Source organism: Acyrthosiphon pisum, chromosome A3 (assembly GCF_005508785.2).
Source record: "Acyrthosiphon pisum isolate AL4f chromosome A3, pea_aphid_22Mar2018_4r6ur, whole genome shotgun sequence".
In the NCBI taxonomy this organism is placed as follows: Eukaryota; Metazoa; Arthropoda; class Insecta; order Hemiptera; family Aphididae; genus Acyrthosiphon; species Acyrthosiphon pisum.
The window spans coordinates 15,116,455-15,141,984 of record NC_042496.1 but is presented as its reverse complement, the minus strand read 5'-3'; the positions used below and the strand labels follow the sequence as shown (position 1 = coordinate 15,141,984).

The following is a 25,530-nucleotide window of genomic DNA, read 5'->3' as shown; positions in this document are numbered from 1 at the left end:
TATTAAATTTTTTTATGTATACAATTTTTGTTATAGGGTGAACGAGCAACTGGTTACGGAGTTGCTCTTTTGACGGCACTTTTCGCTAAGTATACAAACGATCCCCTATTGCAAAATGTTTCCAAACATATTGAATAGTCTTAAGTCATATTACAAACGTCTAATTCAAGAAAATTCATGTTTAATTAAACAATTTATGTCAATCTAACTTTATACTAATCCAATTTTAAAAATATATATTTTTGTCATCTTTCTGTATTTTTTTATACACGTGCCATAACTTTTTAACAAATGTTTTCTTTAAATTAATAAAATAAAAAATAAAATCTTTTCAACGTATATTTTTGTTTATTTTAATAAAATTGAAACTGTATAAAATATTTAAGTGGTAGTATATAATATATTTGCTATGATAATTAATAATTCATGTCTAACAATAATAAAATTATTGATAGATTAAAAATATCACATTAAGACGGTATTAAAACCCAATGTGTCACAAGAAGGAACAGATAAAGTAATCATATAATTTAAATATTACATTTTATAACATATTTTATTATAAATCATCCTTTATGCTGGTCGTCTCTAAAGACAAAACATAAATAATGGAATTCATTTAAATTTTCAAGCCAAATACCATGTTTAAAAATTGTTCATAATGAATAGTAATATATCCATCTTGATCAGTATCAAATTGACGGAATGCAGCAGTTAAGGTCTGTGAATACAAATTTATGTTATTAAAAATTAATATATATAGTTATAATTAATAATAGTTACAAGGATTATGATAAAAATACACTGAAATAATTAATTGTATAGTAGGTAATGTTTGTAAAAAGTAATAATACATACATGTAACACAACACAGCATTGTATAAAATCATCAAAAAGTATAGTGCCACGACCAAAGCGGTCAAATCTCTTGAGCATAACTGATACAATTTGTTCACCGAGTCTATAACCAAACGACGATAGAGCGTCTTTGAGTTCGGATACATTTATATTGCCAGAGCCATCACGGTCAAATGATCGAAAACATGATTGCCAATCAGTCACATACTTCCATAAGGCACCAAAGTCGTCAAAAGATACAGTACCTCGATTATGCTTGTCAAACATGCCTATCATAAGACGTACGGTTTCAGGATTGAATGGAGTCCATGTTCCATTGGAAAGTGCCATTTGCAATTCATCAGACGAGATGAATCCACTTCTATCTTTGTCAACCCTACATCACAATAACGTTATGACCTGACAAATATTATCAATATCATTTTTTTTCACTTACCTCTGAAACACGTCCCACAAGAACTCTCTGGACGGCATCGGTGACGAGAAATTCGCCATTTTAGACTAGAAAAAACACTTGGCATTAATATAATACCTCAAATATATCAGGTGTTTTAGTTTTCATAATTCATGACTCACCAATAACGCCTTAAATTCTAAAGTATTAATGACTCATTAGTCAATATCGTAAACTTTAAGTTGAGTGTTAACTGTAGTTGATATAATAATATAATATTTTACTGATCAAAAATTCTAAACGATAAGTATAATAATATCATACATTCATAGGACTATAATACCAGCACGGCAATCAAGTAGTGATATTATTATGACAGTTGACCATAAATTTATATTGGGATATTGTACATAATATTGTACGGTTGACCGATATCGTGATTCGTGACGAACTGATAACGATAACATGTTGCTGGCTGCAGCGACTAGCGAGCAGTCTGTACCACCACGATTAAAGATAGTATCTATAGCCGTGAGTACCACCAATCACCGCTTGCACAAAACAATAATTATGTCTGGCGGCTGGGAATACTGCAATAAGCTCAAAGTTGTTACCACTTGAGTACTTTACTCTTGCTACTAGCTTCAAGCTTGCGCCCATGGCTTAAATTATATTTAAGCCATGCTTGCGCCTAGCGCAGACCGCAGTTGCCAGTTACGCACAGCATTGTTGTATTCTGTGCTGTACGTTGTGCAGACGTGCAGTAATTCTTATTTATTTTGCCATGACTCATGGTGCTTGCTGGTCCGTCAATCGTCATCATTAAAATATTATAATATCCAATTCTATTTTTATGGAAGACATTTGAGTGCATTTGATACGTATAGTTTTAAAAAGTTATATGTCATGTGATACACCATGATGAAATAATTTTTACCAAGTACCAACGGACCTCGGCCTACGATTGTAGTACAAGTGTATAGTAGCTGTGTACTATGACGAAAAATAATTATTTACACCATCGTTTTTACTCATTGAAACACGTATGTTTCGTAATTAAAATTCTGGGTTATATATTTTATATGCATACAGCATATGTATAAATGCGTGATCGTACAATAAAATATTAGAGAGTCATGAATCACGAATCAAAATAAGGCATATATTTTCCAAAAAACGCAAAAAAAATGAATATTGAATAATTCCTACACTACGCGGGTTAAAGAAGCAACCCTAGCGTTCGCAGCGTAGCCTGTGGCCGTTTAATCGTGCGGGAGGCCACCATACGAGCATAGAATAATGGTACGAGTAGTGATGCCACTACGAGTTTTATCTTCACAGGTTTGGTCTCATGATATTAACCCGGTAATAAATATGTGATAGGATGACAATGATAGTGTTATCAATTATTGTCACTTTAGAATATAGATTTAAAAACAAATAATATTACTATTAAAATAATAGTCTAATATGTGAATATTGAACAATAATGTATTAAAATTTAAAACAATAATTTGTGAAATATTGTTAGGAAGACGTGAAATCTACCGTTTTTACTTTTTACGTTGTATTGTTATCCGTCATGATCACAGACAATGAATGAAAAATATAGTTGGTCAGTATTAGGATATATTTTGGTATCAAGCCTTTGTTGTCATGCGGCAATGAATGCAAATATGTCAAGAAACGATGGCGGAGGATTAAAAAACGATTCGTTGTTGGAAAATGACCCAGAACTGAACTACGTTCCTTCTGGGCCGTTGGTCATGTGCTCTTTCTTGTAAATAATTGTGTATACTTATTAATACAGTAGTCACTCGATAATTCGAAATTCAGGGGACCAAGTTAAAAATTCGATTTACCAAGTGTTCGAATAATCGAGAGAAAACAAATTAATTCGAATTAAAGAGAGGTGAACAATTTTATGTATATATTACATATTAAAGTTTAGATTAAGTAGGTAAGGTACGATAATATTTAAACACCATCGTTATTATTTTCATTACATGTACGTCAAATATATAGATTGTACATAATCTTTATGTGTATATACACATGAACCTACATATACCTAATCGCTTTTAAGGAAATTTGAATTATAGAGGTTCGTGGAAAAAAATTTGAATTATAGTGTGTCCCACCGACAGATATTTCGAATTATTGAGGGGATATGTATTTTCTTCTAATTGTAGAGGTTTTCTCAGAGGACTGGGCGCTTAGTTTGATTTATGGAGTTTTTCGAATTATCGAGTGACTACTGTATATGTATTATAGCTTACAATATGTCAAATAGACAAATAATAATATTTACAGTAATTTTTAATATTAATAATATCCAGGCCAATGGAATTCATTGAATGTGAAGACCTAGTTGACTTAAAAGGAAACAAAACAAGAGATGATGTCATGACGGGCGGATGTTCTAAGGTACAATATTGTAGGGACTATATCAAATACCAATATAAACTAAATTTATAATATATTGTGATTTTATATTTTAGTATGGAGGTAGTTATAGATATGAAGATGTAGAAAAAACAACAGTTCAATGCATGGTTTTACCGGGTATAGAATGTCACGGTAATAGAAAATTCAACAAGAAAGGATTTCCATGTGTGAAGTATAAATTAACAATATATTTGTAATTGCTTAACTATTAAGAGGCCTCTATCCACGCAAGGTGTTGTCACTGTCTTACGAACCTATGGCATACCAAATTTGTGTTCATCAAAATTGATTTTGTGTTGTTAGTTTCAGTGCTATAGTGAATTGACCTATTATAAAAGTATAGATAAGATAAAAACATAATCTGATTAGCTATTGGCTTTTTTGGTTTTTTTAATTTTTAAGCAAAATATGAAAATAGTATGTAAAATATTACAAACTAGAAATGTTCACATCTATACCCCAGCCTACGAGAAAACTTTACCGATTCGTGCATGCACCTTCCGAAGCACAAGATCCCCAACTTTGTGCCATGATAGTATAGGTTGTATAAATATAAATTATAATATTGAATTTCGCCGAACCTATGTTATTGAGTGGGAGATGCACGGAATTAGAAGCATTTTGTTCGAGTCTCAGTAATGTTCTCATGTGTGCCGGAGTATAGATTAAAAATTGAAATACAGAAAAAAACCAACAACACTTAAGCACAGATAATTTTCACACCAATATTAAAATAACCAGTTCAATGGTAAAAAATTTGATATGCTGTGCGTTTGAGGGAGACATCATAATATGCGTGTATGTCGTTCTCTTAATAAAATATGTTACACAGTCTTACACCACTACTACTATTATTATTACAGATATGGTGGCTATTATTTTTTAACAACACTGTTGTATTCAATTTTACTGGGATTCCTTGGTATGGACAGATTTTGTCTGGGACAAACTGGAACAGCTGTTGGAAAACTATTGACACTTGGAGGTGGTGGAGTCTGGTGGATACTGGATGTCATATTGTTAGTCACTAATCAACTTTTGCCCGAAGATGGCAGTAATTGGAATATTTATGTTTGATTAAAAAACTGTTTATTTTTGTAATTTTTATAGAATAAAACTACTAATTGTACAAAAAATTCAACAATATTTATTGATTTCAAAAACTTTTGCAGTCTGAAGTTTATCTTGATCGGCTTTTATCCATTCATCTCTTTTATGCCTGAACACGCCTAAATTTAATTTGGATGCAATTATAGAACCAAATTGTGTGCTAGTAAGTTCAGATTCATGTTTTAAAAACTCCGTCATTATCATAGTACGCTGTTTTGTGTCCGCTACTTTCCATATGCAATCAAAAGCCCGAGAACCACTTTTTGATTTTGCCAGTGTTGTATAATAGTCCTAATAATAAATAATATTAAAAAAAAAATACTTGATATGAATAATAAATTGTTTGATTACTTTTAATTTCCATATCATTTTTTCGCGACTTCTTTCCCCAATAAATGCACTTTCAAAATATGCATTTCCAATATAACTGCCTTTTACTTCACAAAGCAAGTAAACAAGACGTTCAGTATCTAAATTGTTCAAATTATTTACCATCTGCAAAATAAATAAATTCAAGTTATTTTCAAGTACACAATCCCTAAAATAGGTATCTTACTTTGATGGGTTTATTAAACTTCAATATATTTTGTACTATCATGGATCCATGAATATTAATTGATGGTTCTTTACACAAATTATCAAAATTGTCAGCAACTTTTAACCCAAGAAGTAATAAAACTGTAACGCCATCTTCGGTTTCTTCTTTACATTTTAATGACTCACATAATGTCTATTAAAAATTAAACATCTATAAATTAATTAAACTTGTGAAATTTTTTTATTTACTATTATATTATATACTTTAAAGAATAAAGCTTGTTTACACTTCAAACGTAAACAAGCATTAGACAGTTCTAATAACACTCCAGTATAACCGAGATCGATAATTTGAGGCATTTTTTCCTTTAATTGATCAAAAATTGTTTCAAACTAAAAATAAAAATTATTATAGTTTTAAATTTTGATCCAATGAAGAAGCTATATTGATTATGCAATGGTTGTTTTGTGGCAAGTTAATGAGTACAAAACGAGAAGAGTATTTAATCCCTCAAATTCTTTCAACTATATTATTACTTCAGTAGCATCTGCAGTTGTAGATAATATTTTTTGTATGGTGAAATTTCCATTGTGATGAACTGTTAAATCAGCCAGTTTATCATTGAAATATTTTTCATACAATAATTTGTTCAATTTTTCTGACGATTCAGAAATTATAACATCAAGGAGTCTGAAATGAGTATACATAATTACTATTTTATCTTTCCAACTAGTAACTAACATTATTTTTGAAAATTAATTTAATAGTACCTAGAACATGAATTGTCTTCAAAAACCTGAGAAATATAATCAGAAGCGGTACTTTCACTTATTGGAAAACATCCACTCATTATTTTTTCAACTAAGGCTTTAAATCTTTTTTTAGATACAGGTGAAATTGATTTAAGTAATACTTGTAAGAGTCCCGAAGTGATATCAGTTGTAGGCATTTCTGGAAAATAATTTAAAGAAAACCTTAGTTGTTTAGTTAGTTATAAGTTGTAGTTATTTTTTACCCGAGAATTGCTGAATATTTACTATACAGTCAGCATATTTTTTTAGTAAATCTTTATGTTCTTTATTTGTGTCTATATTTTCGCCTTTTTGCTGTGAAGTCTTCGAACACAAATATGGTTGACCACATAGACAAGCAATGCAACTGCGAACTATATGATTAGCGTATGTATGCCAAACAAATTCCTCCATATTGTTAAGTATAAATTTGCATAGCTTATTTATAAAATTGAAATAATTTTCTTTAGTAGTTTCTGATATGTCCTCGGTAACCTTTCACAAATAATAATACAAATATTTTAATAACTAAATACTTAATTACTATAAAAATAAATACCTTATATGCTCTATAAATTGCAACGTGCAATAGTTGCTGGAGCACATGGCTAGCAAACTGGTCACGGCATACAGGCCGCAAATCGCTTTCAAAGTGTGTTATCAAATTTAAAACAGTATGATCACTAGCCATAGGTAGTAGGTCTTCTACTACACGAGACACTACTTGATTACTACAATAATTCACTTCTTTGCCATGCAATTGTTTGAATACTGTATTCACAAACCTACCTGAAAATATTTTTGTGATATTAAATTTAATGTTTTAACTGTACCTATAGTTTAATATTTTTTTGGAGCAACTATTATATAGTAGCAAGAAGCTAACAATAGTTACATTTATCATCATCGGCATCATTTTCTAATATTCCTTTTGATATTTTGAGAATAGTAAGGAAATAGTGAAAGTCTTCGTCTTCGATTTGAAAACCGTGTCCAAACTTCCCCCGTTTGGAGAATTTCATGGCTTGTTGGTAAGTCGACATGCGTTTTTTTTTACGCTTAAAAGCTCCTCCAGACGATTGTGAATCCATAATTATTGATGAAATTTAAGACTAATAGTTAAAAATAAAATATAATTTCAAATATTAAAATATATAAAATATAACACAAGTAAACGGAAAACGCTAGATGTGAATCGCCGGTCAGTCGTCAGTTAAGTTTTATAAGTTGTAGTTATAGGCAGCACGATTTAAGATAGGTACCTATTAAAAAAAAATAGTTGTAATAGCTTCACGTTCACGCACAGTTCAACTACGGGCAGTTGTATCAAATAAGTGACAAATGACAATGATGAATGAATTATGAAATCATGATAAAAATTAAAAATCACTGATATATGCAACTGAAGCACGAATGCACGATTGTCGATTATAAAGAAGTTCTTTATAATCGTGAACACTGAACAGGGTTCACACCATGGAGTAATAAATAATAAATTACTCTGTGGTTCACACCACTAAAAAACATATTTATCCAATATTCTAATTACCGTTACTAACTTCATGTCACTACGCATCCATGCCAGTAGAGTTGCCTACACGACGTAGAGAAGACATCCATCTTCTCAATTGCCTACTTTCAAGTTTTAAGTAAAATCTCGATCGCTGCTTGAGTAGTTATTGTCTATTCGTGAAATCGTGCACTTTTTTTAGAGATGTTTGAAAGTTTTGCACATTCCACTGTTAACTATACTCTGCATAGGCTGAAATCCGTTAAAATTTCAGGGGGGGGCCTAATATTATTAGCATCAATGCGAATGATGGGGGGGAGGGCTTCGATCCCACTATAGAATTTGTGTGAATAATAATTTCGATTTTTTTAAATAGGTAACGACTTAGTAATTGTTATTCATTTTTTTTTAAATAGATTATATTAATTATATGACGATTGACGATAGTTATTAAACTGAGAAATCATTATATATTATGTATATTGTATATGGTTATATAATATATAAACCGGACTTTTTAGGCTTAGGACTTATTTACTGCGGACTTTTTTTCCTAGGATATTTTTACTTCAGATTTTTTTACTACGATTCTTGCCAATAAAAAATGTAAACAATCTCGTACGTCTTCATGATTATAATTATTTTTCTATTCTTCAGGACTCAGACTCCATATATCCACGCCAATATGCAGCGCCGGATCTTGAACTCTGAGGACCCTGGTGCAAAATAAAATTTAGGGGCCCCCTTAAAAAACAATTTACACCATAATATTTTTACTACAAATCAATTTGCATTATAAATGTATAACCATTTTTTAACATATAGGTAATATAATATTTAAAAGTAATCTTAAATAATAAATAATTTATTTTACATAATTATTACATAAATATCTAAGGTACCTATTCTTTTATAAGAAATATCTTTTCTCGATTTTGCAAAATTGTCAATTATTTTCTCAATATTTAGATTTTTAGTTCGTTCTTTTTCTATATTTGAAATTGCTATATTAGCGATATACGTACTGGGCACTCGTTCACATGCGTTTTTTAAGTTATTTTCATTAGTTTTAGTTTGGAAAATGATTGTTCTGATCCTGCCACAGTGATTGCTGGCATTATAAGAAAATTGATGTAAGCTCTTAAAACGTCTAGAAAACTACGTAGGTACTCAATAAATCGTTATTTATACTAAAGCTGCCCAAATGTTTTATTATTTTTAGATTTCATCTTTTATAACTGTTTTTTAAGTTAACATTTGTCGTGGAAAGTCCGAATTAATAACATTATTAATTCTTTATATTATATGTTGAACCAAAATCGTTTGATGCTTTAATACCAAATTTTATATTCATTACAAAATCATTTCGACGGATCGGCGCAGTACCTATCTAGTATAAGGTATTACGAAAAAAGAATTGTGGTGTTCATACAACAACAATAACAAAAACTATAGTTATTATTATTATTGTTTTAAACTCTGAGCGATGAATGGATTGATTTTATAATAATATATGCGTGATTTCTTAAATTCATTTTTCTTCACAAAAAAATGAATCTTTTATCACATTTTGGGATAGAAAAAATGTCACCACTCTGGTAACCGTATACTTATACTTATACTCAAACTGCTTATACTTATACTTATACTCTCACGTGGCCAATACATTTAATGTATTTTCATTGAGATTTGGTACGTAACAAAAAAATTGTTGGTTAATATTCTTTGTGGGTTCCACGCGAACACGATAATGTTCAGTAGGGCCATTATTCTGTTGAAATAAATAAAATCGTTCTCTTTAATACGAAAAATAAGGAACAACATTTTACTGTTTATAGAAAAAATAATTTTATTACATAATCTCATGAAAAATAGAAAATGAATTCTTTGTGCTTTAAAATTTTGAACGCCGAAAAATGAAATATATTATGTGATACAAAAAAAGTAGCAAAAACAAGAAATAATAATTTAAATGACTAGCAGGGCCGTCTTTTGAGGGGGTCTTGGGGGTGTCTCACCCCCCCCCCCCTACTCAAGATTTTTTTTAAATATTTAGTCGGCAATTTTGGCACTTGGTCAATGTTTTCGGTAATTCGGCATCGTCAGTATTTAATAGTATTTTTATTATTTTGAAAAAAATATTTGTATATAATATATTTGGTATTTGATTAAAACGACGTCAACGACATTTCGAATACACTGAATTCCAAAAATAGACGAGTTTATCTACTATCAGTGTATTGCGCGACTGCACAACACGCAACCCGTAGCCCGTAGATATTCTATATTGACCGAGATATTGACTTAGATAATATTATAATAAACATTTTATTTTTATTTTTCATCAAAATTAAATATTTCAAAAAAATTGATTTCATGAAATTTTAAAACCCTAAATATAAATATATAATATACCTAATTTTACACAGGTTTCTCGCATGGGTACTCGTAATTCGGACTCTCCAAACTTAAAGGAGTAAAGACATTATTATTTAGTGTTATTATGTTAAAACAAATAATACAATATGGCATATTATATTATTATTGTAACGAATTGCAATCATTTAGATTGACAAAAAAAATTTCTTTTTTCGTATGCTAAAAAAATCAAGTGTGAGCTACTCTTTACCTATCTACAGCCTATATGAGTTGAAAAATCAAGCTACACCCTCCAAGTTTCAAGTAATAATCTATTGAAATAACGTTTATTGAATACGGTCATTTTTTGAAGCTATTAACTTCGGATAAACCAACATACAATTTTAGTTGTACCTATAACCCGGTTTCATCTCCAAAAAATGAAAAAATACAAAATTTAGATTATATAAGTGTATCTTGGTTTTGCCTTTGGTGTACCTACCTAGGTACCTCAGTTCACAGATAAATTTGGGTAGCTTTGCGAACTAAATCGACCAAGATGGACAATTTATTTGTGGCACTTGGTAATTGGTATAAATCGAACGTGGTCCAAACTACTCTTTAAACTTTCCTGATATCTCCAAGGACAATTTGAAATGTTCACAAAATCGGTCAAGTAGTTTTGAGAACCTATATAATAATTACAAATATAAATTCAACTCTGAAACTCTCATATTTGTTTTAACTTTTAAGATATAATTTCTTTATCCGACACCATACGCGTGCGACGATTAGCTGGATCCTTTTACCTCATCTGCCAGAGTAACAACTAATGGCAAACATTTAAAATACTAATTTTTACTAATTATTTCTCCTATAACCAATAGCAACCATTTATAAACAAACATTTCTATCGTAAATCTCAAAAACTTGTTTGAGCACCTCTCTGGGTTGAACCAACTGGGTCTAATTGGAAATCTAAACCATTCAAGGACTCACTCAAAAACACAAAAAATGACTAGTGGCTTAGGAGGGATCAATGACATACAGACAAACATTTATATATATATATATATATATATATATATATATATACACACAATAGATTGTTATTATTTCCGGCCAATTACAAAGGAAAATTATTATACATTAAAACCTTCCCCGTAACTCGACTGATTTATTAGTGAAAACTGTATTCAAATAAGTAGTTCTTTTCGAAATATGCTCGTACATACAAAAAAGGAGCTTCTATTTTATAATATATTTATATAATATATTATATTATATGAACTGTATAAATATTTAATTATTATTAGGTATAATATTTTTTATATTACACATTATAGTAGGAATATCGTACATGAGATCTCGGGGCTCCCAAAAACCGGAATCCCCTGTGAATTGCACACCCAACACGGGGCGATAATTGCGCCACTGAAGATATGATGAAGATAACCTGAAGCGGAATCCTAAATATTTTTGAAAATTTGTACGAAATAATCGCACAGTGATTTTTTATTTAACCTGAGGACCGTATGTCCCTCTTCCTGTCTTTGGGTATTGGGCGAGGATTTTTATCCACCACTCCTTAAACTTTGTTCCATCACACCGATCTTAAAAAATCTGAAAATCCATCGATGATTGACAAGTAAAGACTAATTGCAATTATTTCACATCAATTGAAATCATTAGAATCGATGGTATTACAGTCGATTAAACCTAGTATTAACACTATCTTAGTTGATGAGCTACACGGTTTCCGGCTGATCCACAACTTACAACAATACATAATAAGTAATATGATATTTGTGAATTACGAATCACGGATAAAGAGCACAGAAATATATTATATTTAAATAAATGTATACAAAAATGACTCAACTATATAAACAATAATATATTTAGATAACAGATAATATAATATTTTAGTATGTATATAGTATAATAAACCTGACTGATGTTTTTTGACTTGTAACACAATAATATATCATAGCGTAATGACGTATGTACAAAATAATATTGTGTTCATATTTATATTTTTATTTTATTTACAATCTATATTTAATATAAATAGGTAACGAAGGTAACGTAGGTATTTACGAAACTTGTCTATTATATGCTATATAGTACATTAGTACTATACTACTAAACCATACTTTCTGAGCAAAATAATGTAATGAATATTTTCGAGTTTTTAAGGTCATTAACATCCTAATAGTAAACATTACTAGACCAAATTGGCCAGTGTCTAGGATATTATACAATATACATTCATTCAGGAATCAATTTTTTGTTCATTCTTTAAAACTTTAAATTTTTAAGATAGTAATACATTAAGGGCCCATTTTACAATTTTGGTTTAATCCTCAGTTAGAGTTTAAATCTAAAGGGGCATATTACAAAATCTTAACCGTGGTTTAAAGTACATTAACCTGAAGTCAATTCGAACCACCGATTTCAGCGAGTTAACCAGAGATCAATGCTGATCTGTAATATCAATTGATATTACAATTATTGATTGGCTGCCAATCAGGCCCTTAGTCGTTAATTGGTGTGACAATGACAGTCATATTCTTTGAAAATCAACATTAAATTTGTGTTTTACTCTTATGTAACACTTGAACAACTTGAAACTTGAATTATATGTTACTTAAGTAATATTTATTAAAAGGATAGGAAAAAGGAAATATATGAAAATGTATTGTAATAAAAATAAAATAAATAAAAAGACAATAAAATTATTAATCTATTAAAAAAAAAATAATAATAATAGTACAGTGGCTTAAAAACACTTATGATTTTAATGACAACTAAAAGAACTACAAGTCGAATAATCTTAATTTTTATTTAATATTTATGGAAATGTTTACACACTAAATATGTTGGATATAATTTTATTTACTAATACGTAATTTATCATTCTAGAATGATTAAAAAGAATATAAGCAAATAATCAGTCAACAGAAGAAAAACCCTAATTATTACTCTTTAAGTATTTATATTGAACATTACAATTTATTAAACAAACACTATTTATTGAACAAAATTATATATTTAATTTTAAAGGAATTTAATTATAAATTCCAAAATTATAATTGTACATAAATAATAATATATATTACATTATTACTGCATGTTATATTTTATAATTCAAATTTATTTTAGTATAGATAAATAAAACATGTTGATTTTGTATTTTAAGTAGATATAATTTCAAAATCAATTTAATATAAAAAACAAATGTGCAGCAAGAAATATAATACGCATTTTTGACAGTGATGATAATTACATAAACCCAGCTTCTAGAGATTTATGAAAAGACATTTTTATGACTTGACAATGAGTTGTATTATGCATAAACACGACATTACTAATTTAATGATTTCAACAATTGATTGATTTTTTCTTGGCATTCGTCTTTTTTCCTTTTGAGACCGCTATCCAATTCAACGAACTGATTTCTTCCAACCTTGCCCGTTATAAGTTTATCAGTGTATAAGGATTGTGTTTGTCCAAAAAGTTCTTTTAAATTTTTTTCTGCCTTTTGTACCTCATTCAATTTATCTGATAGTTCTGTTGATTCGGTTTTTAACTTATTAGCTAATTCATTGATGCTAGTAGATTCATTTTTATAATCAGTCTGAATTTGTTTTGATGCCGTATTATATGTACCAATGTCTTTGGAATGTTTCAATTTATTCAAAGCCTCATCCCAAGAGCTATAAATGGAAGCCCTACGTTCAAAATGATGTATAATTGCACTTGTAATTCCAGATATACGTTGGCGCGTTTCACTTTGTCCATCCTTGGCTATTGAAAAGTCCAAACGAACCCAAATAATTACAGTCAAAAACAAAATGTAAATAGCAACAATTACAATCAATGGTTCATGGAACATAAAGGCTTTTGGGAATTTGTATTTTAGTTCAAAATCACTAATGTGACTTTCTACAACATTTGACATTTGTAATTTTATAATTGGTCTTCCTATGGTATCTAAGTATGTATAGTGTAAGCCATCTGGTAAACGTACAATTGGATGGGTTGTTTTTAGATCTAAGTCTACTGATCCTTCAGGAAGAATAATGCGTACTGTTACATCTTCGATTATCATATTATCATATAAATGATCAATTAGACGCATCTTCAAAAAATAATCTTCACCGTTGTTGTATAGATATTCGTAAGCTGGTACATTATAACCAATTGTATAATGAGTTTTCCAACCACCAAATAGAGGGAATCTTGGACGAATATCCAACTCAACGGAGTCTAAAAGTGTTCTTTGATTTGATGTAGATATGTTACCAATGACATCTCTATAATAAACACTAGTTGCTGAAGCTGGAAGATACATTTTGAATGATTTTACACTAGATATTCCACTGTTAGTTTCACGTTGGTAATCATAACGAGAAAATGAACCTTTTAATTTAGCACCATGATGAACAAGGTCAATGACATCAGTAACAGCAACATTTCCCCAATGAGATAATTCAATAGACCTAGTTAATTTTGTAGCTTTTAAAAATGGAGTGTTATTATCATAATGTAAACTGATTTGAGAATATGCAAATGGTTCTAATGAACCAAAGGGCCCATAAACAACATCTCCAGAGCTCAAAAATGATACCGGATTGATATTGGTGTAATCTTCTACCCGTCTTGTTCCAGTTTGGAATTTGACAGAAGATTTAAGACTTTTGTATGGTGAATACAAATAAGCATTTCCATAAAACATCATCAACTGTCTATCTTTTTGAGTTATTTCTTCAGGATGAGGATACAAAGCATTAATCAAAACATATTCAACCACAAGTGGTGCTCGACCTTTTGATCGCAATGGCCGAGATACATTAAAATCGATTTGATAAAACTGCTTATCTTCATGGCCAGATAATGTCACTGGTTTAACATTTAAACTCAAGCGATTAGATTCAAATACTTGATGAGCAGAAATATATGAAATGTGACTTTTAATTGAAGGTTCAAATGCATACAAAACAGAGTTTACAGGTTTGTCATCATTATTTTCCAAAGATAGACGACATTCTCCTTTAACTAATTGGGTGCTTAAGTCTACTAAGCATTCAGCATTGTTAATAAATATTTTAGGGTTCACTTCAATTGTAAAAGAAGTAGAAATAGTTATTGCCACCAAGAATAAGTGGAGCAAAATCATTTTTTACAAACCTGAGACCAAATGTTCTAGTTGCAAAAATCTTGTTATTGTATTTTATTCGGAATTTAATACCTGAAACATCAAAACAAAGAAGCCATTTGATAAAACTGGTTAATTTTTGTATTTACATATTTTACATTACAATTTAATTTAATTCATTTTTTAGTTTTTTTGTGTTGCTTCATGTTTTTGTGTTTTGTCTTTAATTGTGTATTTGGCAAATGTCTTTAAAGGATCAAATGGTTCCCATCGACTAGCAGGAAAAATATGTTTGTTCCTTTCATACCAATTTCTCAATAACACTTTCCCTGCATGAGAGTCTTCTTTCTCTAAACTAGCATCACTAACTATTCGAATATCATCATGAACACCAAATGTGAACAGTGGACCACTTTTACCTCTTGCTTTAGCAACAATGAAATCATAAAACGAATAATGGTGTGGTAATATCAAATCTTCTTTAACATACATTAATTGGTCAGCCATTATAGTTTTAAGCTCTCCAAAATCTCGACGTAGTTGTTCTAGTGCTTTTTGTAAAAATTGATAAATTGTATTACCCTTTTTCATAACAATTGTACGTCTATGACCTGAACCATCCCAGTAACTGAATGTTATACTTATTTCTTCTTCTTTTAAGCATTTTTGTTTATCGGTCCATTCTTGTCTTAATGTTTCTCGTAAACAATTCTCTTCAGATTCTCTGGCACGATCTGGTAAAAAGCTAGTATCAACATCTGGATTTTTTTTGATTTTTTTAGGCAAAGGTTGAAAGCTAGGTTCTTCTTCTGCCTCTTCTTCATCTTCTTCCACTTCGCTTTCTTCAGACATATCTTCAATAAATGACAAAGCTTTAATTTTCCGTTGCTGTCTTCGTTTTTCTTCTAGTTTCGCCTCTAATTGTCTTTGCTTTTCAAATTCTACTTCTTTTTCTTTTTGTACTAATCTCTTGGCTCTTTCTTGGACAACTGTCTCTTGTTTAGCTTTCATTTCATCTAGAGTCACCAAACCAATAGTCGAGCTCTTGAGCTGTGCCTCCAAAGAATCATAATGTTTGGCAAACTTATTTTCTATATTTGACAGTTTCATTTCTTCTTCAATTTTTTTCTTACGTAACTCTATTTCAGCTTGAGCAAGCTCCCTTTTTTTCATTAATTGCATAGCACGGCCAGCTTCACTGGCAGCTCCTTTGTAATGTGCCATTTTGATGATTTTTTTTTTTTAACGTTTACAATGTCAACATGTAATGCCGACAACAACTAACAACAAAACAACCTTAAACTTAAGACTGAAACTTTAAAATAAGGGAATTTAAACAAAAATGTTATTACTTACATGTAAAACGAGTAGAGTTTGTATCCAGTCATAACACTTTTAAGCACTATACAAAAAACATAGTCGCGTATAAATTGTACACGCATTAAATGATGTATATCAGATAGAAAAGTACGGCACCACAATTTATACACTGGCTACAGCCAGATTGCCATTTGTCAAAACGCCGAATCCGAGAACGTCATTAAGTTTGAAGTTACTAACGAGTTCTTGTCGTTGACGCCGCCGAATCACCGGCGCCTAGTACTGATGTTGGAAACACTGTAGCCGTTTTTACTTGTCAATAAATGAAAATAATCACACATTTTAAGAACCAATTATAATTTCGTAACATTTTGTTTTGGTTGGACAAAATTTGTTATTTGTTTATCTATTTACCTATACGCTATTATAATATTATAGTCTATAGTCTATACGGCTATACCATACCTATTACCTAATACCTATTTTAATTTATAAATTGGATTTACTTTAGTAGTACAGTTGTACTGACGTACCCATTATTATTTTATTGTGTTTTATTATATTATTTACTTTATCTAAACGTATACGTACTACAAAAAAAAAGAATGGCTACGATATTTGGCGTATCGTTGAATCCTTTTTCAACGCCTGTAGGTGAAAAAATTGGTGAGTTCCTGTTTTCATCCACAGTGCTTTAACCATATTGATCGTTACAAATGTATTTTGAAAATAATTTACATCGTCAGTCGTCACACCTATGATAAATGTATACGTATATTATTCAGGGACCTGTATATTTTATTATGTTAAGACTATTCTTTAAGACATTTTCATACTTTTGATTATTTAAAATAATATTTAAAATTACATAATAACTAATAGTAACAAGTGTTTAGGTACATTATTATTAATATAATTGTATGTTTAATATTTTGTAAATATGCAACTGTTTTAGGATCAGCAATATAAAAACATATAAATATATTCATATTTCATAACCTTCTGTTATTACTTACAAGTTATAACACAGCAACAGTACAAAATTGTTATGGTTTTTGAAGTATTTTTAAATTGTTACAGAATTAGTGCAATGTTGTAAATATGAAGAAATATAAATGTTTAATAGCTAACATACACCATACCTAAATATTAATAATAAAAAATGAGTACATCTATGTACTTATCCCAAATATGTACCTATGTAGTTTATATTATTATTAATCTATTATGCAATATTGCATAATAAATTGAGATTCCTGTTAAGAAGATATTATTGTTCTATGGTGTAGTCTCTGTCCTACTAATGCATAACACATACAATTTTAAAACGCTCATAACTTGGTTAAAAATTAAAATAAAAAAAAATTAAGAGATACCCAAGGTATTTATACCTTTAGATTTGATAATAGGTTAATTCATTCTGATATAAAAAATATGAGAGTAAAATTAATTTTTCTGAACGTTTAATGTACCGTGTTATGTGTTAGCAAGATAGAAACATCAAATGTGGGTATAGCATCCTCTTAATCGACTGTTAATCTTGTTTTTAACTTTCAATATAAATTAGACTCAACTTGTCTTACAATGATAAAAGTAAAAAAAAAGCATAATTTTCATAATTTATTTACACAAAATATTTTAAAGTTATTAAATATTTCTATTTGAATATATTAAATAACTTATTGTAAATTATAATATAATATTTTATTTTTATCAATAGAACTTGCAACTGATGGGGGCTTGGCTTCTGAAAATTGGTCACTTAATATGGAAATTTGTGATATGATTAATGACACAGAAGAAGGTCCTAAAGATGCAATTAAAGCAATTCGTAAAAGATTGCTTCAAAATGCAGGAAAAAATCATAAAATTATTATGTATACCTTGACAGTAAGTATTATAATTAATTATCGATTATAATTATTTACATTATTTTACTAATTATAGGTTTTGGAAACATGTGTAAAAAATTGTGGTAAACGATTCCACGTTTTAGTTTGTAACAAAGAATTTTCTCAGGATTTAATTAAACTTATTGGTAAGCAGACTATTTTTATACTATTTGAATACCATTTTTTATAAATTGTTGATTTACATAATATGTGATATAATTTAGGGCCAAAAAATGATCCACCAACCATTGTTCAGGAAAAAGTGTTAAGTCTTATTCAAAGTTGGGCAGATGCATTTCGTAATCAACCTGATCTTCAAGGAGTTTACCTTGTGTATAGAGAACTTCGTCAAAAGGGAATTGAATTTCCTATGACAAACCTTGATACTATGGCCCCAATACATACACCACATAAAGTAACTTTTATACAGATATAAATTAAATATTTATTAAATACATAATATTATACTGTTTTATAGAGTTATTCTGAAGAGCTCAAGCCAGTAGTCAGTTCACATTCAAATGATCAAACAAATAGCCGTTCAAACAGACCAGATCAACTTAATAAACTGAATTCTGATTTAGAGTTAGTTCGTGGCAATATGACGGTGTTGAATGAAATGCTCTCAGAATTGGTACCAGGAAAAGAAGATGGATCAGATGTTCAACTTTTAACTGTAACTAGCTTAACAATTGACATAAATACAATTTTTTAAACTATCAGCATTTAGAGGACGTTATTCCAGCTTGTGGTCTTGGTCTTACAAACAGATTTGTGTGCAGCAGTTCCAATTTTGTGTCGTTGGCTTTAATATTAAAGTGAAATGGCCCATTATTAAACATTTAAGTTAAAACATTGTCTGTGTTCTGTCATTGGTTATTACATCTTTTATTTTTAAGCGAGTTATGAACATTTTTAAATTTTAATATTTTACATACTTATAACCCGCTTACTTTTTAAAATGTCATAAAAACACACAAATAGAACTCATGTTCTTACTTTTATATTTCATAATTAGTCAAATCACTCAAGTATAATATCCAACAACACAATATTGGATATACTGAACTCAGATTTGATATGTTGTACGTTTGTAAGACGGAGACAACTTAACACGTTCACTGTGGATGATGCCTAATAGCTTCATTTATCATCGTTCACAATTGCTAAATAACGTCAATTGGTCTCTTTAGCTTTGTAATAAATTCAATACAATATGGTCAATATTATGATTAAATTATTTGTTTTTGTTTGCATCTCATATAAGTAACATGCAAGTCGTACATTTAATATTAATAATTCATTTTTAAAATCACAATTTATCAGCGTCATGACAAATAAACTTAAATATGATACATATTAAATGTGTTCAGCTGGTGTAGCGTCTTCAATAATATTATGGATGTATTTTATAAGTATTATCTCTAAGATAAATTCAATATAAAAATAATACAAACTAGACATTTGAACAGAACTAGTCAATTTTTAATATGATTACAAAACATAAAAAATATTTTATGAAAAAACAATATTTTTAGGATTTGTATACCACATGTAAAGCAATGCAAGAAAGAATTGTTGAACTCCTTGCTAAATTATCAGATGGTGAACTTACTGAACAACTTTTGCTAGTCAATGATGATTTAAACAATCTTTTTCTACGGTTAGCTTTTATATTACTCAACATTTAAAAAAAAAATGACATATATTTACAAGTATTAATTATGTAAAATAGATATAGCAGATACGAAAAAAATAGAGAAGCGGGATGTAGCTCTGTTTCTGTTGATGGCCAATCTATAAAAACAACTGATTTACTTCAAGGTTTTATTGATGAGCCAATTGCTACAACTTCAAACCAATTCTCAAAACTGAGTAATTATACCAATTTTTAATACAATACCATAAAGATTAAATCCTAATATACTACCATCTTTCTATAGTGAGTTAGAATGAAAGTATACCTGAGCAACAAATAAAGGGGTAGATTCTAAAACACATTTTAATAGGCAAACAAACACAATATCAAAAAATATATTTCATACTTACTACATTACTTTTATTTAAAGGGATGTGGTGGATTAAATATTTGGGTACCCGAAACAAGTTAGATAGTTATATCACTACAAATAATAGTGTAACATGTTAGTTTTTTTTAAGTACTTTCCTTAATTTAAAATATAAATTATTAACTAAGAATGTAAGCCTACATTTAATCTAGATTTAAAGAGTATTCAGTATTTTTGTGTTTAATAATTGATTAATCTTAGGTGTTAATAATGAAAAGCCTAAACAAAATCCACCTGCAGATTTGCTTACTAGTATTCACACAGATGACTTTGATATGTTTGCTCAATCTCGATCAGTATCATATGAAAATACAAAAGTTGGGTAATAATAATATTTGATTAATTATAGATAAACTTAATATTTATTATTATTGTATGTAATTATTGTAATATTCTGAAATATTTAGTGGAAGTAGTTATGATGCCAATTTAAAGCCAGATCAAGTTAACAGTTTAGCTTCTTTGACTCAAGCTCGATCACAAAATGTGACAACAAAAGATGTAAGTATCCACTTCAAGTGTCTTTATATCTTAATAATAAAATCCATATATTGTTGTTTAAGTATTAAATTAATAGATTATACTATATTCTGTATAATTGAAATCACGTTTGTATAAAGCAATTGTTATCGTTTTTGTAATACTTGTGTGTGTATTGTGTGGGTTCTGACCTTAGGATTGTGCTCATGAAGATGTCATCAGGGTAAGAGTACATTGTTTATAAAATGAAATTATGCCCTGATAATATTTTTTAACATTACTTGCTTGACATAATATATCAGTAATTTTATATGTAATGCAAAAATTAAAACCATTATTTATTATTATTATTTTAAGATTATGCATCATAAGTTTTTGTACCATTCATACAGTGTTAATTAAAATGCATGTTAATATCTTTTTTTCATCTATTTTTAGTTAAATTAGTATTTTTTGGTTCTAATTAATAATCACCAAATACAACCACCATAACACAATTTAAATAAAAAAGAATATGTTATATAATATATATATTTGATCAATGATAATTAAAGTTAACATGACATGAAATATTTCCCCCAAAATATTTTAATATAGTTTAATGCAATGTTAGTATGGTATGTTTAGTTAACTAAATTAATTATACTTTTAGAAATAAACATAATACACAATAATTATGTTTTCTGCAATCAGTTAAAGCACACATCTAAAAAATTTGCTTCTAATTTGAGTACTCGTGCATCTACTAATCAATAGTTTATTGTAAATAATTTATAGTTAATACAATTATTATTTTGTTATATATGATTTATTCTCTATGAAAAAAATATTGCATAAATTTATATAATTATTATATTATTATAATACATTAATTTTGTTGCAAATTTATATACTTATTTAAATATTTAATATAATTACATTACAATTAGGTAAATAAAGCTTATTTTTTTTTTTAACTGTTTATTATTTGTAAAATGTTTCAATAAATTATTTTAAATATTTCTAACCATTTATTTCATAATTATTATGTTTATTATTTTAAAATATATTTTAAATATTTTAGATGCATAGTGAACAGGATTTCGATGAAATAGCAGCTTGGCTCAGTGAAAATGTGAGTAAATAATAATAAATGTGGATTAGTAATTCCATGGTATTACATTTGATCAAATTATGTTAATAGTATGAATCATATGCTAGTTTTATAAGATTTTAATTTTAAGCACTTATTTAGCACTGCTGAGTATATTTGTTTTAATATAATATGTGTTTAATATATTTCATAAACATACATAACTATTATATTTTAATGGTTTTGTTTTACCTACAACATAACAGTCTTATTCTTTTATCATTAAAATATATTAAACTGGGTTCAATTAAATTAAAAATTAATAATTTTTCGATCCAATATCAATGTACTTATGTATTATTTACTATTATTTCTTTACATCACTACTTTTTTCTTTATTTTTTTAGCCAGGAAATTCTACAAGACTTGGAGGTGAAATCGAAGAATCTCTATCAAGCAGTGAATTTGAGAGATTCTTAGCAGAAAGAGCAGCAGCTGCTGAAAATTTACCCACAGGAAATAACGAAAATGAATCAAGACGTAACAAAGAAAAACAAGGTGATACCATGTTTGCTTTGTAAGGCATTACTATATAATTTTGAAGTATTTAATTTATTAGTCAGTAATTGAATATTAATCATATAACTTGTCAAGGCGTTAATCCTTATCATTGTGTTCTAAATCTAAAGAAACCATAATATTTTAATCCATCATCTAAATAAATTGGTATTACATTTTTAGTTTTAAAATAATCACTTGTTTAAAGACTATATAGATATTCATTCAATAATATGTTTTTGGGACTTGGTGTTACGCGGTAGTTGGCCGCAGTCACTAATGTGTGCTGTGGTCAAGCATTTTGTCATTAACTCCTGTTTCTTGTGAATTATTAAACATATTTTATCAGCTATTATATTTTGATTGGGATAATTAATATATATAAGTACAATACTAAGAGAAGGTTGTAATTGTATTTTTTTTTTTCAAATTCCTTGTGTAAATCAAAATGTTAGGAATGCTGTTACATTTTTTTATGATGTACAATTATTTTTTATAAATTTTATCAAATTGTTAAGTGTTAACTACAATAACAGGTATACAATCTCATTCCACTTCAGCATATACGTTATTAGATTGACAATACTGTTTTAATATTGTACTATTCCAATAGATTTATTTTTTAAATTTCTAATCTGTCATAAAATTATGAATACTAATTTTCGTTTCTGTGCTATGAAATATGAATAATATTAATATTATATTTTTTAAGCTTAAACAAACCATAATCATTATTGTTTATAATTTTTATTGCACTAAAATATTTCAACAGTCTTAGATGTTTAGTGATTTGGTTGTATGTTGTTATTTTTTTGAAATATTTACATTTTCTTTACTAAAACCTTACCTCTTTTATCTTTATATACCTATGAATTATTCCAATTGTTATTTATTTAAAAGTGTATTTGTTGTTAATTTAATTTTAATTTTAATAATTTACCATATAACCATGTACCACTTGTAAGCACTTTTTAATTAAAATTTTTTGTTTGTTTAAAATGTATAAGTCATATTACATTACCTATAGTACATTTAGTTTTGTGTTGCACCATACACACTTTATTGCTATGGGGATTATTAACTTATTTTTTAACTAAATATAATTAAGGTATTCATTTAATAAAAATGTTATGAATCTAATTATTTTGTTGCGTTCACTGTGCCACAGTGGTCATGTAAATTTGTGCAAATGCTATGGGCACTATGTTTTAATTTCTTAGAACTGTGGGTTAATTAAAATGTTTGCACAGAGATTAGTCCATTACTATCTTGGGTATGCAAATACTCTTTTTTTCATTTGTAATAATTATACTCCATAATCTATTGAAATATTCCATGTATTTTTGTGAAACCAATTACATATTAGTATTAGATATTTAGTTATTAATCCATTAGTCAATAGTACATACCTAACACAAAATACTGTTTTTCAAATCTAAATCTAGAAACTTTTATAATTGTCTGAAATGCTAAATAATATTTAATATCACTGTAATTAAATTGAATCTTAACCATAATAAAAGTGAAAATATAATTTTCAATTATGATTTTTGGCAAACGTGAAATGCGTTTCATAGCTCAATAATAACCTGAATTCACTTCCAATTTTCACTGTACACTGAGCCCAGAAAAACGAGATGATATAATTGATGTTAAAATAGTCTGATAAATAAATGATCTTAGTTTGGCGACTTAAATTAAAAATTTAAAAATACTATATCATAATGAGTACATACTACATAATAATATAGTTTACTATCAATTATCATTGAAATAGGTAGTGTATACTTATCAAGTTTTTAAAGTCGCCAAGCTAAGCTCAATTATTTAGCTGACTATTTTAACATAAAGTATAGTTCTATAGTTTTTTTTTTATATTAAACGGTTTTTTACACGGAGTTTTTTGGTTGGGTTATTAATTACTACAGTATAAATGTACCTACATTGCCTATACTTTATGCCGAGTAACACTTTATGTTTGAGCGAAGTATGTAAAACAATATATTATTAATATTTTTATTGTATGTTGTACATACAACAAAATAAGGAATTACCTGCATAATCGTTATTTTTCGTTAAAATATCCAATTTTGTTAAAATTTGAATTTGATATGTGTAACTGTATGTGTAAGCATAATAAAATGTGTAGGCACAAAAATATATTTTTGGTATTTTTAGGTAAAAGAACAACTTATGAGGATCCTTGCATTTTTATGCTTTTTTTAAATAAACAATTTATGTATATTACATACATCGAAAAAAACTAAACAATCTATAAAAAAAAAAGGTTAGGTTAGGTTAGAGCACAGACTAATATATTTTATATCTTAGTCCGTGGGTTAGAGTATACAATCGATTACAATGCATTTGAATAATTAAAAGCTATTAGAATAGACTCTAGTTTCTAGCTTCTACTTCAACATTATATATATTGTATCATTTTCAGTGGCGAATGCTGACTCCGATGTATGGGCATGCTCATTTATCATAATTTATTATAGTTCTATTTAATTTATATATAAGACTTTAATTCAAATATTCAATCAATACCTATTAATTTATATTACTTAAATTGTAATTATATTACAAAATTCATTGACGAAGATAATTTTTTTAATTTTAAAATATATTCTCCCATCGGTGCTACTAGATATAGTACTGACACAAGTCGTCTATAATAATAATAGACGACTTGTATCAATTATTGTTTGATCGCCGAAGTTGTTACAACTGTTGGACCACCGTGTATTAGCGCTGAGCGCTGCTCATGAGCCACAGAGGTGAGTGGACGAGATTTCTCCCATCCACGCAATCAAAACGGACTGCTCCGCCACGGTTAACGCGGTACGTCGGTACGCCGGGATCGTTCCGGTGCTACCACCCGGTGTTCTACACTAACAAAAGCCACAAACCCGCACGAATCCGACCCAGCTATGGCACACCCTCCACTGAAAAGCATTCCGGGTGCGGA

At 28.6% G+C, this 25,530-nt stretch overlaps 7 protein-coding genes across 8 annotated transcripts in view; 3 read left to right on the top strand and 4 right to left on the bottom strand.

The window, feature by feature from the left end:
• The window catches only part of Npepl1 (aminopeptidase-like 1), a 6,519-nt gene extending 6,182 nt beyond the window's left edge, over window positions 1–337 (top strand). The window contains 1 exon segment of the mRNA NM_001162975.1: window positions 37–337. Coding sequence (NP_001156447.1) covers window positions 37–138 — 102 coding nt within the window. The 3' untranslated portion in view covers window positions 139–337.
• On the bottom strand, window positions 329–1,741 carry LOC100164510 (apoptosis-linked protein 2-like). Its single transcript, NM_001162158.1, is given in 4 exon segments — window positions 329–721; window positions 859–1,234; window positions 1,295–1,359; window positions 1,435–1,741. Coding segments are annotated over 3 exon segments (537 nt in total). The 5' UTR covers window positions 1,354–1,359; window positions 1,435–1,741; the 3' UTR covers window positions 329–619.
• A 952-nt stretch (window positions 1,742–2,693) lies between these two features.
• Window positions 2,694–4,836, top strand: LOC100166521 (TM2 domain-containing protein CG11103). The gene is made up of 4 exons (XM_001947769.5): window positions 2,694–3,032; window positions 3,592–3,679; window positions 3,754–3,872; window positions 4,564–4,836. The coding sequence occupies exons 1-4, from the start codon at window positions 2,848–2,850 to the stop codon at window positions 4,775–4,777; spliced, it is 606 nt and encodes a 201-aa protein (XP_001947804.2). The 5' UTR covers window positions 2,694–2,847; the 3' UTR covers window positions 4,778–4,836.
• Window positions 4,773–7,570, bottom strand: LOC100163772 (nucleolar protein 9). 2 transcript variants are annotated; one of them, XM_016803017.2, is made up of 10 exons: window positions 7,402–7,561; window positions 7,035–7,251; window positions 6,699–6,928; window positions 6,364–6,634; window positions 6,119–6,299; window positions 5,885–6,038; window positions 5,612–5,740; window positions 5,367–5,540; window positions 5,162–5,305; window positions 4,773–5,101 (listed from the first exon to the last, which is right to left on the bottom strand). In XM_016803017.2, exons 2-10 carry the CDS (start codon window positions 7,228–7,230, stop codon window positions 4,838–4,840), a joined length of 1,743 nt encoding a protein of 580 aa, XP_016658506.1. In that variant the 5' UTR covers window positions 7,231–7,251; window positions 7,402–7,561; the 3' UTR covers window positions 4,773–4,837. The 2 variants fall into 2 exon arrangements, with proteins under 2 accessions (XP_016658506.1, XP_001944863.1); XM_001944828.5 differs by having other exon boundaries at window positions 7,035–7,570.
• A 5,159-nt stretch (window positions 7,571–12,729) lies between these two features.
• Window positions 12,730–16,661, bottom strand: LOC103308888 (dolichyl-diphosphooligosaccharide--protein glycosyltransferase subunit 1). Its single transcript, XM_008183088.2, has 2 exons — window positions 16,525–16,661; window positions 12,730–15,261 (listed from the first exon to the last, which is right to left on the bottom strand). The coding sequence occupies exon 2, from the start codon at window positions 15,187–15,189 to the stop codon at window positions 13,378–13,380; it is 1,812 nt and encodes a 603-aa protein (XP_008181310.1). The 5' UTR covers window positions 15,190–15,261; window positions 16,525–16,661; the 3' UTR covers window positions 12,730–13,377.
• On the bottom strand, window positions 15,268–16,663 carry LOC100165805 (protein FAM50 homolog). Its single transcript, XM_003243279.4, has 2 exons — window positions 16,525–16,663; window positions 15,268–16,448 (listed from the first exon to the last, which is right to left on the bottom strand). The coding sequence occupies exon 2, from the start codon at window positions 16,390–16,392 to the stop codon at window positions 15,352–15,354; it is 1,041 nt and encodes a 346-aa protein (XP_003243327.1). The 5' UTR covers window positions 16,393–16,448; window positions 16,525–16,663; the 3' UTR covers window positions 15,268–15,351.
• Window positions 16,664–16,927: 264 nt separating this feature from the next.
• LOC100159697 (TOM1-like protein 2) lies at window positions 16,928–24,100 on the top strand. Its single transcript, XM_003243305.4, has 12 exons — window positions 16,928–17,154; window positions 18,209–18,378; window positions 18,436–18,526; window positions 18,605–18,795; window positions 18,859–19,056; window positions 19,919–20,043; window positions 20,116–20,255; window positions 20,651–20,771; window positions 20,857–20,950; window positions 21,126–21,152; window positions 21,993–22,043; window positions 22,409–24,100. The coding sequence occupies exons 1-12, from the start codon at window positions 17,094–17,096 to the stop codon at window positions 22,580–22,582; spliced, it is 1,443 nt and encodes a 480-aa protein (XP_003243353.1). The 5' UTR covers window positions 16,928–17,093; the 3' UTR covers window positions 22,583–24,100.
• The last annotated feature ends 1,430 nt before the right edge of the window (window positions 24,101–25,530 follow it).